Source organism: Anser anser (genome assembly GCF_964211835.1).
Source record: "Anser anser genome assembly, contig: HAP1_SCAFFOLD_111, whole genome shotgun sequence".
NCBI classification, from domain to species: domain Eukaryota; kingdom Metazoa; phylum Chordata; class Aves; order Anseriformes; family Anatidae; genus Anser; species Anser anser.
In genome coordinates this window covers 290488-303475 of record NW_028154049.1, presented here as the reverse complement: position 1 = coordinate 303475, position 12988 = coordinate 290488, and the positions used below count along the sequence as shown (strand labels likewise).

The 12988-nt window shown below is 34.1% G+C and overlaps 2 protein-coding genes across 2 annotated transcripts in view; one reads left to right on the top strand and one right to left on the bottom strand.

Moving 5' to 3' along the window:
• LOC310890894 (adhesion G-protein coupled receptor V1-like) overlaps window positions 1-12988 on the bottom strand; it is a gene marked incomplete at its 5' end in the record, with an annotated part of 95145 nt that overhangs the window by 35134 nt on the left and 47023 nt on the right. The gene's annotated exons all lie outside the window — the stretch shown is intronic.
• Window positions 924-11453, top strand: LOC310890902 (adhesion G-protein coupled receptor V1-like; the record flags this gene model as incomplete). The annotated part of the gene is made up of 6 exons (XM_083853228.1): window positions 924-929; window positions 1272-1376; window positions 2791-2904; window positions 5791-6356; window positions 7562-7832; window positions 8631-11453. 6 exons carry the CDS (start codon window positions 924-926, stop codon window positions 9009-9011), a joined length of 1443 nt encoding a protein of 480 aa, XP_083709354.1. The 3' UTR covers window positions 9012-11453.

Here is a 12988-nt window from a genome sequence, read left to right as displayed (position 1 = left end):
AAAGAATGAGAGTCCTGGCAGGCATGCATCAGCGTTGAGTAGAAAAGGAAAATGTGGAGACTCCTTTTACTGTAATCTTCCTTACAGTAAGAAGTAATATACTATGTAATATAAAGTAAAATGCTAATATACTACAACTGTTCCATGAAGCCTTCCTTTTAAAGGCAACCACTTTTGCAGTACAATTCTACTCCCGGAATACGTACTTTAGAAAACAGAAGTAGCATACGCAGGTCCATGCAGAATACTACTGTGAAGCTACACATCACTGTGTCTTGTAATTCCAATTTATAATAATAAATATGAATGCATAATAGTTCAGAAAGTTAACATTAAAAATTAATATACTTGGACACTCTTAGACAGGAAAGAGAATCATCTACATTTAACCACAAACGTTTCTCCTTTCAGTCATCAAGTCTACTTAAACTTTTTCTTACACTTGTATTAAATTAGAATTACATTCTGAATTACATTCAGTTTTGAAATGTAGCATGTAAACAAAGAAGTAGCTTCTGAATATAAACCTGTTCCTCTGAAGAGCAGGCACAGCTTCTTGCAGTAGGGTTAATTACCAATTACTGAGGGAACATTGTCATAATATATGCATTTTATAACACCCTCTGGGATAAGATGCTGTTGTTACTCCAGCAGATGATATTTGCAATAATACAGAGGTTGTATTAGTAGAACGAGTAGCTATGCCTTATTGACAGCATTCTGACAATATAATTTTGTATAGGACTTCTCTGAAAAAACATAAGAACATAAGAAAATGTTAGAGCCACAGTACTAAGCCAAGCTGCTTCTGGGATTTGTGGATATCTTCAAAATCTGTTACCTACAATAGCCTAAAAAAGTGACCAGTGACCTAAATGATTGTCCTGAGTACATTTATAGCTAGCTATCTAATAAACGACTTCATGATGGTGAAAACCTATTTTTAATGGGTGTAGGAGCTCCTAAAAATACCAGTGATGATATGTCAGTGCTTTGTGTATGTTGACTATGTTCATTTACAGAAACAAACAAACAACAACAACAACAAAAACACACAAATTGCATTACGTGATACATTTTTATCTGAAATCTTTTAAGGTTTTCATTAGCTGAACTAATTGGTTGCTAGGAAATGTATGCCATCAGTGGACTGGTTTGCGGATTGGATTAACTTGTCTGTGGGAGTTTGATATTTCTATGGTAACAGTTTCTTCATTCTGCTGTGATATTTGATCTGTGTCTGATTGTCTGTTCCTTTTCTTCCTCATTAGTCTGCCTTAATCACAGTGAATGAGCCCAGGGGCAGAAATGAATTTGTGCCGCTCACTCTAATTAGAGAGAGGGGAACCTATGGGACGGTCGTCATAACTTTTGAGGTGAGTTTATCCAAAAGACTTCATACAGTAGTCTGTTGGATTAAACTGAGAGGCTGTAATCATAATTTATTGAAGTGTTTGCAAAAGGGGAAGAAGGACAAAATACCTACATCTACATTAGGTAGATCTGTTTCATAAAAGGGATTCATATTAACCGTCATATAGAAAATACTGTAATTATCTGACTGTTTAATTGACTGTTTAACGTTAAGAGGTACTAGAGAAAACCGAGTATATTCTGTCATTTAGAAAGGTACGTGAGGCAACATCAGTATGTATTACTAGAAAATAATGCATATTAAGTATGTAAGAAGTGTCTTATCTAAGTTTTTTTAATTTTTTTAAAAAATATTTATTTTACATACAAATATTCAAGTGAGTCTTTAATGATTATCCCAACTTTGAACTGTGAGTGCTCAGGATTTGGTGAATTTCTGTATCTATAATCATCTGTATCTTGATCTCTATCTTGAATCCCCTGCAAATGAAGCTTTTGAAATAATTAATCATGTTGAATACTTATCCTGTTATTTACATATGTGATTTGAATGTGATACAATTACTGACTTCATTGCTTTCTTTTTCTTATCTAGCTCAGACTCTATTATTTACTTTAAAATTATATATAAAATCTTTCATATAGATATTTCTGTACTAGTTGCCTGGTCCTATAGGGTAAGGCTTTAATCTAGACCTCAAAGCTTTAGTCTAGACCTGTCAAAACCAGAAAAGCTTTGCACTGGATTTTATTAATACTAAATATAGCATGAATAGTTAAAGTACTGAATATGATTCTCTGTGCAATTTTTTGCAAATATGTTTGTTTTAAGGTACAGTAAATCTTACTCTCTGGACAATTACTTAGGTCTGTCTCACATCATTATATATGTATGTTGAAAAATAATTTACAAAATGTTCTAAAACCAAAAAATCCCATATGACCTTTAAGAGGCTTTGTAGTATTTTGAGTTTGACTGTTAAATTTAGTATCTTTAATATCACAAGTTAAGATAGAAGGGACACAAAACCAGTAAGTACTATTACTTTGTCTTGGAATTTATTATGAAATACTATTGATTCAAACTGAATTTGCATGAATATCCTTTCTGTAATATGAAAGAGTCAGTTATGCATCAGAATATACTAAAGAGTCCCCATAGGCCTATATGGAAGTAGTTTTCTTCCTCTTATTCTGGAAATACGGGATTTCTTCAGAGTGGTTGTTCTGACTTACACTGTCTGCCAGAAAAGAGCAGATTTTCACAACTGAATGTTCATGTAAGTTGTAAGTTGGAGATGGCTGAACAGATAGTCATTTGTTATGCAAGTCACACTGCATATTGGTTATTGTACTTGCACTGGATTTGTATTCCTGCTTTATAGGCTTCTCATCAGACAAATCAATTCTTTGCAGATAAAAGATGGTCCAAACCCAGCTGAAGAAGACCTAAGTCCAGCTAAGGGAAATATTACATTCACACCTGGGAGATCAAAGCTGATTTATAATTTAACAGTGCTTGATGATCAGGTAGGAACAAGCTGACTTCATCTTAGGCTTTGATACGTAGAAGGTTAACTGAAGTTCTGGAAAGACTTAGAGTAATAAGTTACAAAAAGGCTTGGCTTAAATAAGGTTAAAAGCAGTTCTATTTGATGAAGTGATGTTAAATTTTGGCTCTCTGGTCTATTATTTTTACTCTTTCCAAGCTCCCTCTTTAATTCTCATCAGTGAATAGTTTTAGTTTATGTGCATATCCTGGCTGAGCAGACATGTTATCTTTGTCACTAAAGAAAGAATATTACACATTGAAGATTCACAGGGAAAAGGCAGATTCAAAAATATTTTTTGTCGTTTGTTTGTGGTTTTTTTTTTTCAAATATGTTTCAGGGTAGAAACATATTTGAAAAAATCCTAAAAATAGATGAGATTCCTGAAACAAACATGCAGTCTTGTGGAAAGCATGAATACTAGGTGATAATTAACATTTTTCTGTTTTCAGATTGGCCAATTGAAAAAAAAAAACAACACACACACAAAAAAACCAAACCAAAACAAAAAAAAACCACAACATAACTCATAGGTTGTGAGGCTTTCTTTTTATCTCAGAGTAAACAAAACATTCTTCTAATTTGCAACTTGTGATTTTCCTTTTTTCTTACCTGCACTTTTCTTTTGTGTTTTTCTTTTCCTTTATAATAAGCTTAAGAGGGAAAACTGAGACATCAAAATAAGTATATATGATGCAAAACAACTTAGTAAGAAATTCATAAGAAAACAATAATGGTGAAAGGTGTGTGTCTCAGAAGTGAGCACAGAACTGTAAAGCAGCTTGTTTCCTTTTTACTCTTAGTTATAAAAAATGTCCTTCCACATTTCTACTGATACTCTAGTGTTAAGAGGCTGTGCCAACCTGGGGTGCTGAAGTGTAGAAACATCTCTTTCCAATTCAATGTAATATTTCAGTGACTTACACACAGAAATAAATTATTAGGGTCTTTTCTCTTGGGAGGATGTGATTTTATTTATTTTTATTCTGAGAAATGCTCTCAAACTTCTGTTTCTAAAAGTTTGATCTGTATTTGGTGTGTCTAGTCAACGTCTTTCCACTCTTTGAAAGTCTTTCACAAGTGTATGTGAAAGATGAATTTTGCACAAAAACCTTTATTGATGATGATGATGATAGAGTTCACAAGAATCCAGTAACACTACTGTCAGAACTTAATTTGAGCTTTTAGGATCTGAGTTAGGGAAACCAATGAAACAAGTATTTTTCTGAATTGTGCAGCCTTACAGAAGGTAGGGGACTGCAGTTCTGATTTCCACAGCTCTGCATTTATAGTACTTTTCCTGTGCAGGTTTCCTTTTTAAGTATAATTGCAACTTTAAGAGAAAATTAAAGAGGCAAGGCAGCACTGGAAATCATTTATACTATTATATTCGAAGTTTGACTCATGTATTTATTGGTCAATCATGATGTAATTGAAAGCTCCACAATGCCTTATTTATGTAGGATACTAAGATTTTATCTGCAACTAAAATGGCATGTACGTTCTGACTGTCAAATGCGTATTTTTGTACTGCAAGACAGTATATGAACTAGTGAACTAAAACAAGCGTAAGTTAACATCAATTTTAATAAGATAAAATAGGAAATAGTAGTGTAGGAGAGAGGTGACAGAGAGCTTGCAAATCTCACGCTGGAAAAAAAAACAAACAACCTGCATCAGTCAATAATATTATGCAAGTTTAAGTGCCACAAGTCAAACAAGGGACAAAATTGGCCTCAGCTACAAAGACAGCGGCGTGCATACCCTTTGTGCCCTGAAACAGGATCTAAGGGTGGCCAATTAACAAATGTGTAAAAAGAGAAGAAATATTGGACCACAAGGAATTCTGAACTTTTTTTGCTCAGTAAACAGAACTACATGGAAAGGATTCATCAGCCCTATAACAAAGCAATGCCATTAGTAACACATAAGCAATTTTGTTGTGGAATTTATCTCAGAAGCAAATAATACTGTTTTTTCTGAGAGTCCACAACAAGAATGAGATGTGAGGATCTTATGTAATATTTAAATATTTCCTTCTAATCTCTCTGTATTAATAAAATAATGATATTTTCCAGTTAAACAGACTTAGCCTATCAAGACTGGGGAATAAAATGTAATAATATAAAGTAAAAAATATTAAATTCTGCAATTCAAGGCTTATAAACCCTTCTTTTTTGTCTGCTGCATCAGTTATTAGAGACTAAAGAGCTAAAACTAAAGTGCAGTTCTAAACAAACCACATGTAGAAATGCCAAAGTCTAATTAATAGATAAGCATCAGCAAGCACATTCTCAGAGCTGTGACTGAAGCTGTGCTGGGAATGTGAGTCTGTCTGAAAGTAGGAACTGTTCTTTTTCCCGTTGAATAGGAACAAAAGGGCCAAGGTAGGTTGTGTTCATATGTTGTTCCTCTGCTCTTTCAGGCATGCATAGATGTAAAATGGTGTTAACATCAGCAAATAAAGATGTCAGACTAAATAACTGTCAGGAACACTTGTGTCCAAGCAGAGCAACTTCCACAAGTTGAGTTAGGATCTCCTCACACTCTCTAGTTGGAAAGATAGAGCTTCATCTGATTCTTGCCTAGTTTTTGTTTGCCCTTTTTTTTTTTTTTGTCTTTTCCCACTTTTTCATATTTCCATAGCATAGAAGTATGTCTTAGAAAATGGAAACATTCAATTTTGAGAAGGGATTTTCAAAGTTGCAAGCGAGTTTCTTTTTGCCTGTTTATTTTAATGTGAAAAGGGTTGTAATGTTTGTATTATTTCCCTTTATTGCTAAATATACATAACATATTTCTAAGTAAGTGTTCTGCTTATATTTGAAATGGGACTTACACCCTGTTGCTACTATTATTTTTCCAGATACCTGAAAATGATGAATTGTTTGTTGTTCATCTCAGGAGTGTGGAGGGAGGGGCTGAAATCAACACCACAAGGAATTCTGTTCAGATTAATATTAAGAAAAATGACAGCCCTGTGCGATTTGCTCAGAGCACTTACATGGTGCCTGAGGAAGTCGAAATGCTCACAATTCAAGTGATTCGTGGTAAGGATGACAGTGGAAAATTAATTGGACCTGATGAATGTGAAGTCTCCGTCAGTTACACCATCATAACTGGGAATTCAACAGCACACGCGCAGCTCAATTTAGACTTCCTAGATCTTCAGCCAAATACAACTATTGTCTTCACACCTCTAGTTCATGAAGTATATATGAAATTCAAGATCCTTGATGATGCCATACCAGAAATTGCTGAGACCTTCCAAATTATGCTCCTTAAGGACACGTTACAGGGAGATGCTGTTTTGGTTAATCCATCTGTTGTTCACGTCACCATCCAACCAAATGATAAACCCTATGGAGTGCTTTCAATCAACAGTATCCTGTTTACTCAAACTGTTATCATTGATGAAGACCAAATTTCAAGGTACTACAGATCTTCAAACAGTATCTCGTCATGTTAAGGGATTTGTTTGGCACTGTAAAGCATCCTTAGGATTTCACTGACAGTAATTATAAAATCAGTAGTGAAAAATTAATATAGAAATCACCTACTGTGTAATTATTATAAACGATATAGAATTTTCAAGGGAGAAAATGTCTAATTATGCAGAAGTATTTTAATATTTATGAACTATATATGAGAACTGTAAATATTTAATGACATTATCAAAATACTGAAAAACCCTTAATCTAAAAGATGGATCAGTGAAGTTGTGATGCGGCCACACACCCATTCATACAAGTGGAAAATATATTTCAGGCTTCCTTTCCCAGTAAATCTTTGTCTATACTGTATTTAAAGTCAGTCTCTGGTTAAAAAATGGTGGTGAGTGTCTTCTGTGAAGTACTGAATACCCATAGACTTCCAAAAAAGTTAAATACATGTAATTTTACAGATAAATTAAAAACAAATCTCCACACACATCTTTACAAGCAGAACTAATATCTATACAATATTGCCAGTTTTAGTAAAAATGTCCACTGCTAGCTAGTGATGGTGGTTCATCCCCAGAGAAAGAGGTAATGTATCAACCTATGATTTTATGAACAATTTCTAGTATGTAGAGCCCAGCACTTCAATATTCACTTTTTTTTTTTTTCTTTCTTATACACAGATACAGGAAACGTGACATTTCCATAATCACAAATATTGATAAATTATATTTCAGTGCATAGGCAAATAGTTGAGTCACTTTATTTTAAATAAAATCATTATTTAAACACTCATGCCTGACAATTGTATTTTGATATAGTCCATAAAACAGTGTAGAAATTTAGTTGAGAAAAAGTTTTCTGAAATTTAACATCTTTCCTGAGAAAAAATATAAACATGCCAACTTTCCTCTTCTCAGTATCTTTCTTACTGTAAACAAAATAAATTTTAACTAATGTCTTTAGATATATTACTCATGTCTTTATGTATATTATCTCATGAATAAGCAACCTGAGAAAAGTCTACTTCTGTGGTATGATTTCACAAATTTTAAGTCCTGACTCAAATGTCAGTAGCAGCAGTTAATATCGATTCCACTGAAGTCAGTATAAATCTTCCAGGGAACAGATAGCTAAGTAAACCGATATTAATTATAATTGCATGTTACAGATTTTTATTTTCATTCAAAACCACAGGTTTGAAGGGATCACGATCGTAAGAAATGGTGGAACACATGGAAATGTTTCTGTGACCTGGGTCATAACTCGAAATAGCAGTGATCTGTCACCTGTGACTGCAGACCTTGTTCCAGAGACCGGGGAGATACATTTTGATCAAGGACAGATGCTGGTCACACTTTCACTGACCATTATTGATGATAACATACCAGAAGAAGCAGAGCCCTATCTTCTGAAGCTCTTAGCTCATACAATACAGGGAGGCGCAGAAGTCAGCGAACCATCTGAGGTAAGTTTGATTTCAGAACTCGTTTTGAGGAGGTGATAGATAATAATTAGGGAGTAGGATTAGGATTAGGATCCACCAGTTTTGGTGGATTGGCTAAATTGAAGTAGTTGTGCTTGAGTTTAAGTGAAGCAAGCTGATGTATTCTCAGTATAAAGAGCCACATCCAAAGTCTTTGGCTTAACATATTTTATAAGGCCAGACCTATTTAATGCAGTAGCATTTAGCTTAGAATATTCCCATCATAAATATCATTGCATAACTGCTATCTTGATTGGTTGCTTGCTAAGAGAAGGTTGAGCATTTATTTTCACTTGCTTATTTGCTGTAGGTACTGGAATGTTTTACACAGAGTAACAGCTTCAAGAGGATGGCTTAGTGATTAAGACTAACCTCTGAACTTTTAAATAAGGGGTAATTAGCATTACTGACAATTCTGTGACTCAGGTCCCTACTTTGCTTTTTGAACATATGATTGGAATGAATTTGGTGAATTAAATGATTTTTTCACAGTCTGAAATATATTCAAATTATTCACTTTGGCTGCTGAACCAAAAATCAGTTATTCAAAGCTCATTCTGACATAGATGAGGCATAGCAGGAAAGTTGCTGCTATCAGTGGTGTGCTGCTTGTGCACAAGCAACACTTTGGGGCTGTCAATCTGATTTCTTTCTTGAGTGCCAATTCACTAACGATAAAAATGTATGATGACAGTCAGGACATACTTTCATGAAAACGTGAAAACTGTGGTGTATATTAATTGTAGCATTGAGTAAGTGATGCTGTTTTCTGTTTTGCAGCTTTTGTTTTACATTCAGGACAGCGATGATGTTTATGGCGTAATAAAGTTTTATCCTTTGGAGAATCAGAAGATTGAAAGTAATCCAACAGGACGCTTTTTATCCTTGAGTTTTGTAAGGGAGAAAGGAACAGTTGGAAATGTGCAGTTAGTTTATACTGCACTGTATATTCCAGCTGGAGCTCTGGATCCTGAGAGAGCAAAAGATGGCATTCTAAATATGTCTAGAAACAGCATCCTCCTGTTTCCAGAAGGAAAAACACATCATACTTTGAGTATACCAATAAGAAAAGATGCATTTCTTCAAAATGGTGCTCATTTCCTCATACAGGTATCTCAGCTGTTTTGTTTTTGTTTTTGTTTTTTAGCTTATTTAATATGAGGAATATGATTCAATAATTGATCCTTCCCCTTGACTGTAATTTAAATGACCATTCCTGTAAAAAAAAAAAAGTGCTTAGCTCTGAAGCAAAGATTTTCTTATTTAAAAAGACATCTTTCATAACTATGCTATAAAGTTTTCTATCCCTAATCATTAGTAATTAAACAAATTTTAAAACTAAAGAGGATTCAGGTACTAATCATGGAATTTATCAAAATGAGATCAGCGTTGTCTGTTGCTTGCCCCTTGAAGCATGTTTCTGCTTGGCCTCTGACTTGGAACGTGAAAAAAATAAGGTTCTTAAAATTAAATTACTGAAGCAGGAAAAATTTCAGAAATGACATGCAAGTAAATGTATCTTGGGCTTGATACAGGTCCTTCTCCAGCAGGTCATCCCCCAGCCTGTACTGATACTTGCGGTTGTTCCTTCCCAAATGCAGGACTCTACACTTGCTCTTGTTAAACCTCATCTGGTTTCTTCCTGCCCAACTCTCCAGCCTGACCAGGTCCCTTCCAACCCCTACAATTCTGTGATACTGTGATCTTTGCTCTTCCAGCTGAACTATTCTAAATTAAAAAGGGTCAAATATACATTATATATTATATGTATATTATATTGCATTTATATATAAATTTGTTAGGAGAACTTACTTTTTTTTTTCCCTGTATAGTTTTCTTCACTTTTTTCTTTCCTTTTTTTTTTCTATCTCAATTTGTAAAAGATAACTTTTATCATCGTTGAAGGTGTTGATGTTATATCCATGAATTTCAAATTTGCCAGGTTTTATATTTTCCTTATAGTCTACCAAAGACGTTGTAATCACTTCTAAGACCTTTGAAAGATTTCCTCCCTCCACATCCTTCTCCCTACATTCTCTTACAGGAGGAATAATGAGAACAAAAAGTTTTGCCAGAATTATATTGTTTATCTAATATGCAATTTTATTTATTTATTTATTTATGGCATTCACAGTTAGATTAGGAATTGCCTTCTGAAATACTAGAACACGTTAGTATGTTTTATGATTGCAAGAGGTTTGAGAGATCCACAAAATTCTTAAATGTCTAATTCCATGTATTCAATGTTTTTTTTTTTTTTTTTTTTTTTTGTCCTTTGACTGTAGTCAAGACACACATCTGATAAATATTTCAGAATGTTCAGTCATTCCAAGCACTTTGCCTGGATTTTCAAACTGTAGATTCCAATCTGTTTTTTTTTTTTCTGTACTTTCTCCATGAACTATAAATAAAATCTTTGTTTGAAGAAATTAAATCAGAGGAGCTTTCCAGCTCAAATAATTAATTTAGAAACTCATAGAGAAGGAAAACACCACTATTTATCACTGTGACAATCCTTCTGCATCGTGAATAAATGATAATCTCAGTGAACATGTTTAGAATGAGTTGTACTTAGGCAAAATAAAGAATTGACTCAGGAATCAGCAGAGAAGCAAATGAAACTGTAGGATGAATAAAGGTACAGGAGATAATGTTAATGTGAGATATATTCCTTAGTGACACCTTCAATTAAATAACGTGCTGTAATCAGAGATGCGGTTTTTGGTATAGCTAGGAAGATTAACTCTGAAAATTAAGCTCATAAACTAATTGTTATTGTTCAAATAACTATATATTTTTTTCTCTTTGTACTGGTTTCCTTTAAAAGGTACTAAAGGAAACATTGCAGAAAGAGTAAAATCTCTGTTCTTTATTGATTATTACTTTATTCCAAAGGTACCATACAGGATCCAAATACAGCATACACTTTAAATAGAGCAAATTGTTTTGGCTGTGTAGTATTTCAGAAAGTTTACTGAGCTAATAACCGCACAATGGTGCACTTTCATCCTGTTAATTGCAGAATCGGGGCCTATGCTAGGAGAAAGCTCAGAAAAGAGGAGAAACAAACAGTGCCATCATCTGTTCTTCAGACTTTTGATAACAAGTTGGAATGGTTGAGAATCAGTTACTAAATACAGTATTTGTAAAACATTTCCATCTATCATCAGATAAATGTTCATGCATATTTCTGGGTGTTACTCAAGCAGTTGTGGAACAAAATATGATACAGCCCACATATTTATAGAGTTTGGTTTCAAGAACTGTAAGACTTTAAAAATCATCTTTTGAAATGGTGAACCATGATTACTATATGAATTTAAGAAAGGCCACTATTTTATCCCCAAAAAATAAAGCTTTACTCTATGATAACACCTGATAACTCCAAGAAAAAATGTCAGTGGGAGTTTATGCCCCAGTGAAATGTTCACAGAAATATATGCAAATCTGTTATGGAAACATTTATTGTAATGATGCATGTAGACAGAATCACATGGAATAAATAATATTTAAAGGAAATAATTAAACAGGCAAGTTCTGCTTTCCTTGGTGTGTCACTACTGGTGCTGGGCTTAGCGAGTGATGCTTCCCTTTTAAAGAAAAGGATGAAAAAAAATCTATTTCCTCTTAGTATCTATAATCTATCAGAAATGCAGTGACAAGTAAAATACAGTTTTGAAATACTGTACTGAATTTAAATTCTTAATGTGGCTCTGGTAGTTCTTAGATAGAGAATTCCTTAAAATTTTGTGGAGAGGAAAGAAAAGTGGATTATTATTTGGCTGTTTGATCAAGGGCTGTAAATTATTATGACTTCAGTGATTTCCCTAGATTTTTATCAATGCAAGACACAAAAAATGATGTTAGACAATTGCCTATGCTGCTCATCAATGACTGTTGTTAATAGCTCTAGTAATGTATCAGCTGATCTGGAACAGAGTCTCTCTCTCTGGCTTGATCTGTGTTTAATTACATACACTAACATGATTTGTCTGGGAGGTGTACCATTCTGCTGACAGCTCAACAATATCCACTTAATTTCTTTGACATGTCTACTTACAAATTTTTATAACAGCAGTGCTATCAGTAGGAAGAATTTGCTCTGGAGATGTATACTTCCTTTATATGAAAATTACTCTGAAATGTCAGAACTGTTCTGACTTGGTGCTGAGGCTTCTTATTTCTCACTTTTCTTTTACTTTTTCCTACAGCTGGAAGGAGTTGAACTGGTGAATAGAATTCCTCTAGTCCCATCTGTGAGTCCCAGATTAGGCGAAATTCGAAATATTTCTTTGAGGATTACTCCAGATATTGCAAATGGAGAAATAGGCTTTATTAGCAATCTACCGATTATTCTTTCTGAACCAGAAGATTCCCCTGCTACGCTGGTAAGTAAGCCTTTTTATATTGTCTTTTGCTATGGAAAACTTATTTGGAGAAGGTGGAGTTTGCTGTATTCAGTGTAGCATTTGACAATTAATGTGAGGAAAAGCCTTCCTGTAAGTTCTGTCTTATCCTAAATATTCTCTTCTTTAAAAAAAAAAATAATGCTCTGAAATAATCTGTTACTGATTTCCAGAGAACTGAGATTGGTCTTTGCTTTCTGTGTAAGTATCTAAAACCAGTTAGCCCTTGATGCTCACACAGAGCAAAAGATACTGCAGTTAGTCTCTCTCACCAATTGCGAGCATAGTCATGTAAAGTAGGACTGAGACAAATCCTGAATAAGATAGATCATTTCCCATTCTCAAATTAGAACTGGCCAAACTTTTGTTTTTATTATTATTTATTCAAATAGTAATTTGCAAGGGAGTAATCGGTTTTGCATCTACTTTTGCAAGTCACAACAAATTAATGTGTTTCACAGGTTTCCATTGCATTGCATCGAGATGGGACTGATGGTCAAGCAACTGTGTTCTGGAGTTTGAAACCCTCTGGTCCCAATCAAAAGGCGGTAACACAGGATGATATAAGTCCTTTTAACGGCTCCGTGGTTTTCTTATCTGGACAAAGTGATACCACAATTAACATCACCATTAAAGCTGATGATGTACCTGAAATGAACGAAACTGTGTTATTAACTTTGGACAGGTATTGTACCCTATTCTCTATTCATATGTATCAGCTGCAGTACTCGA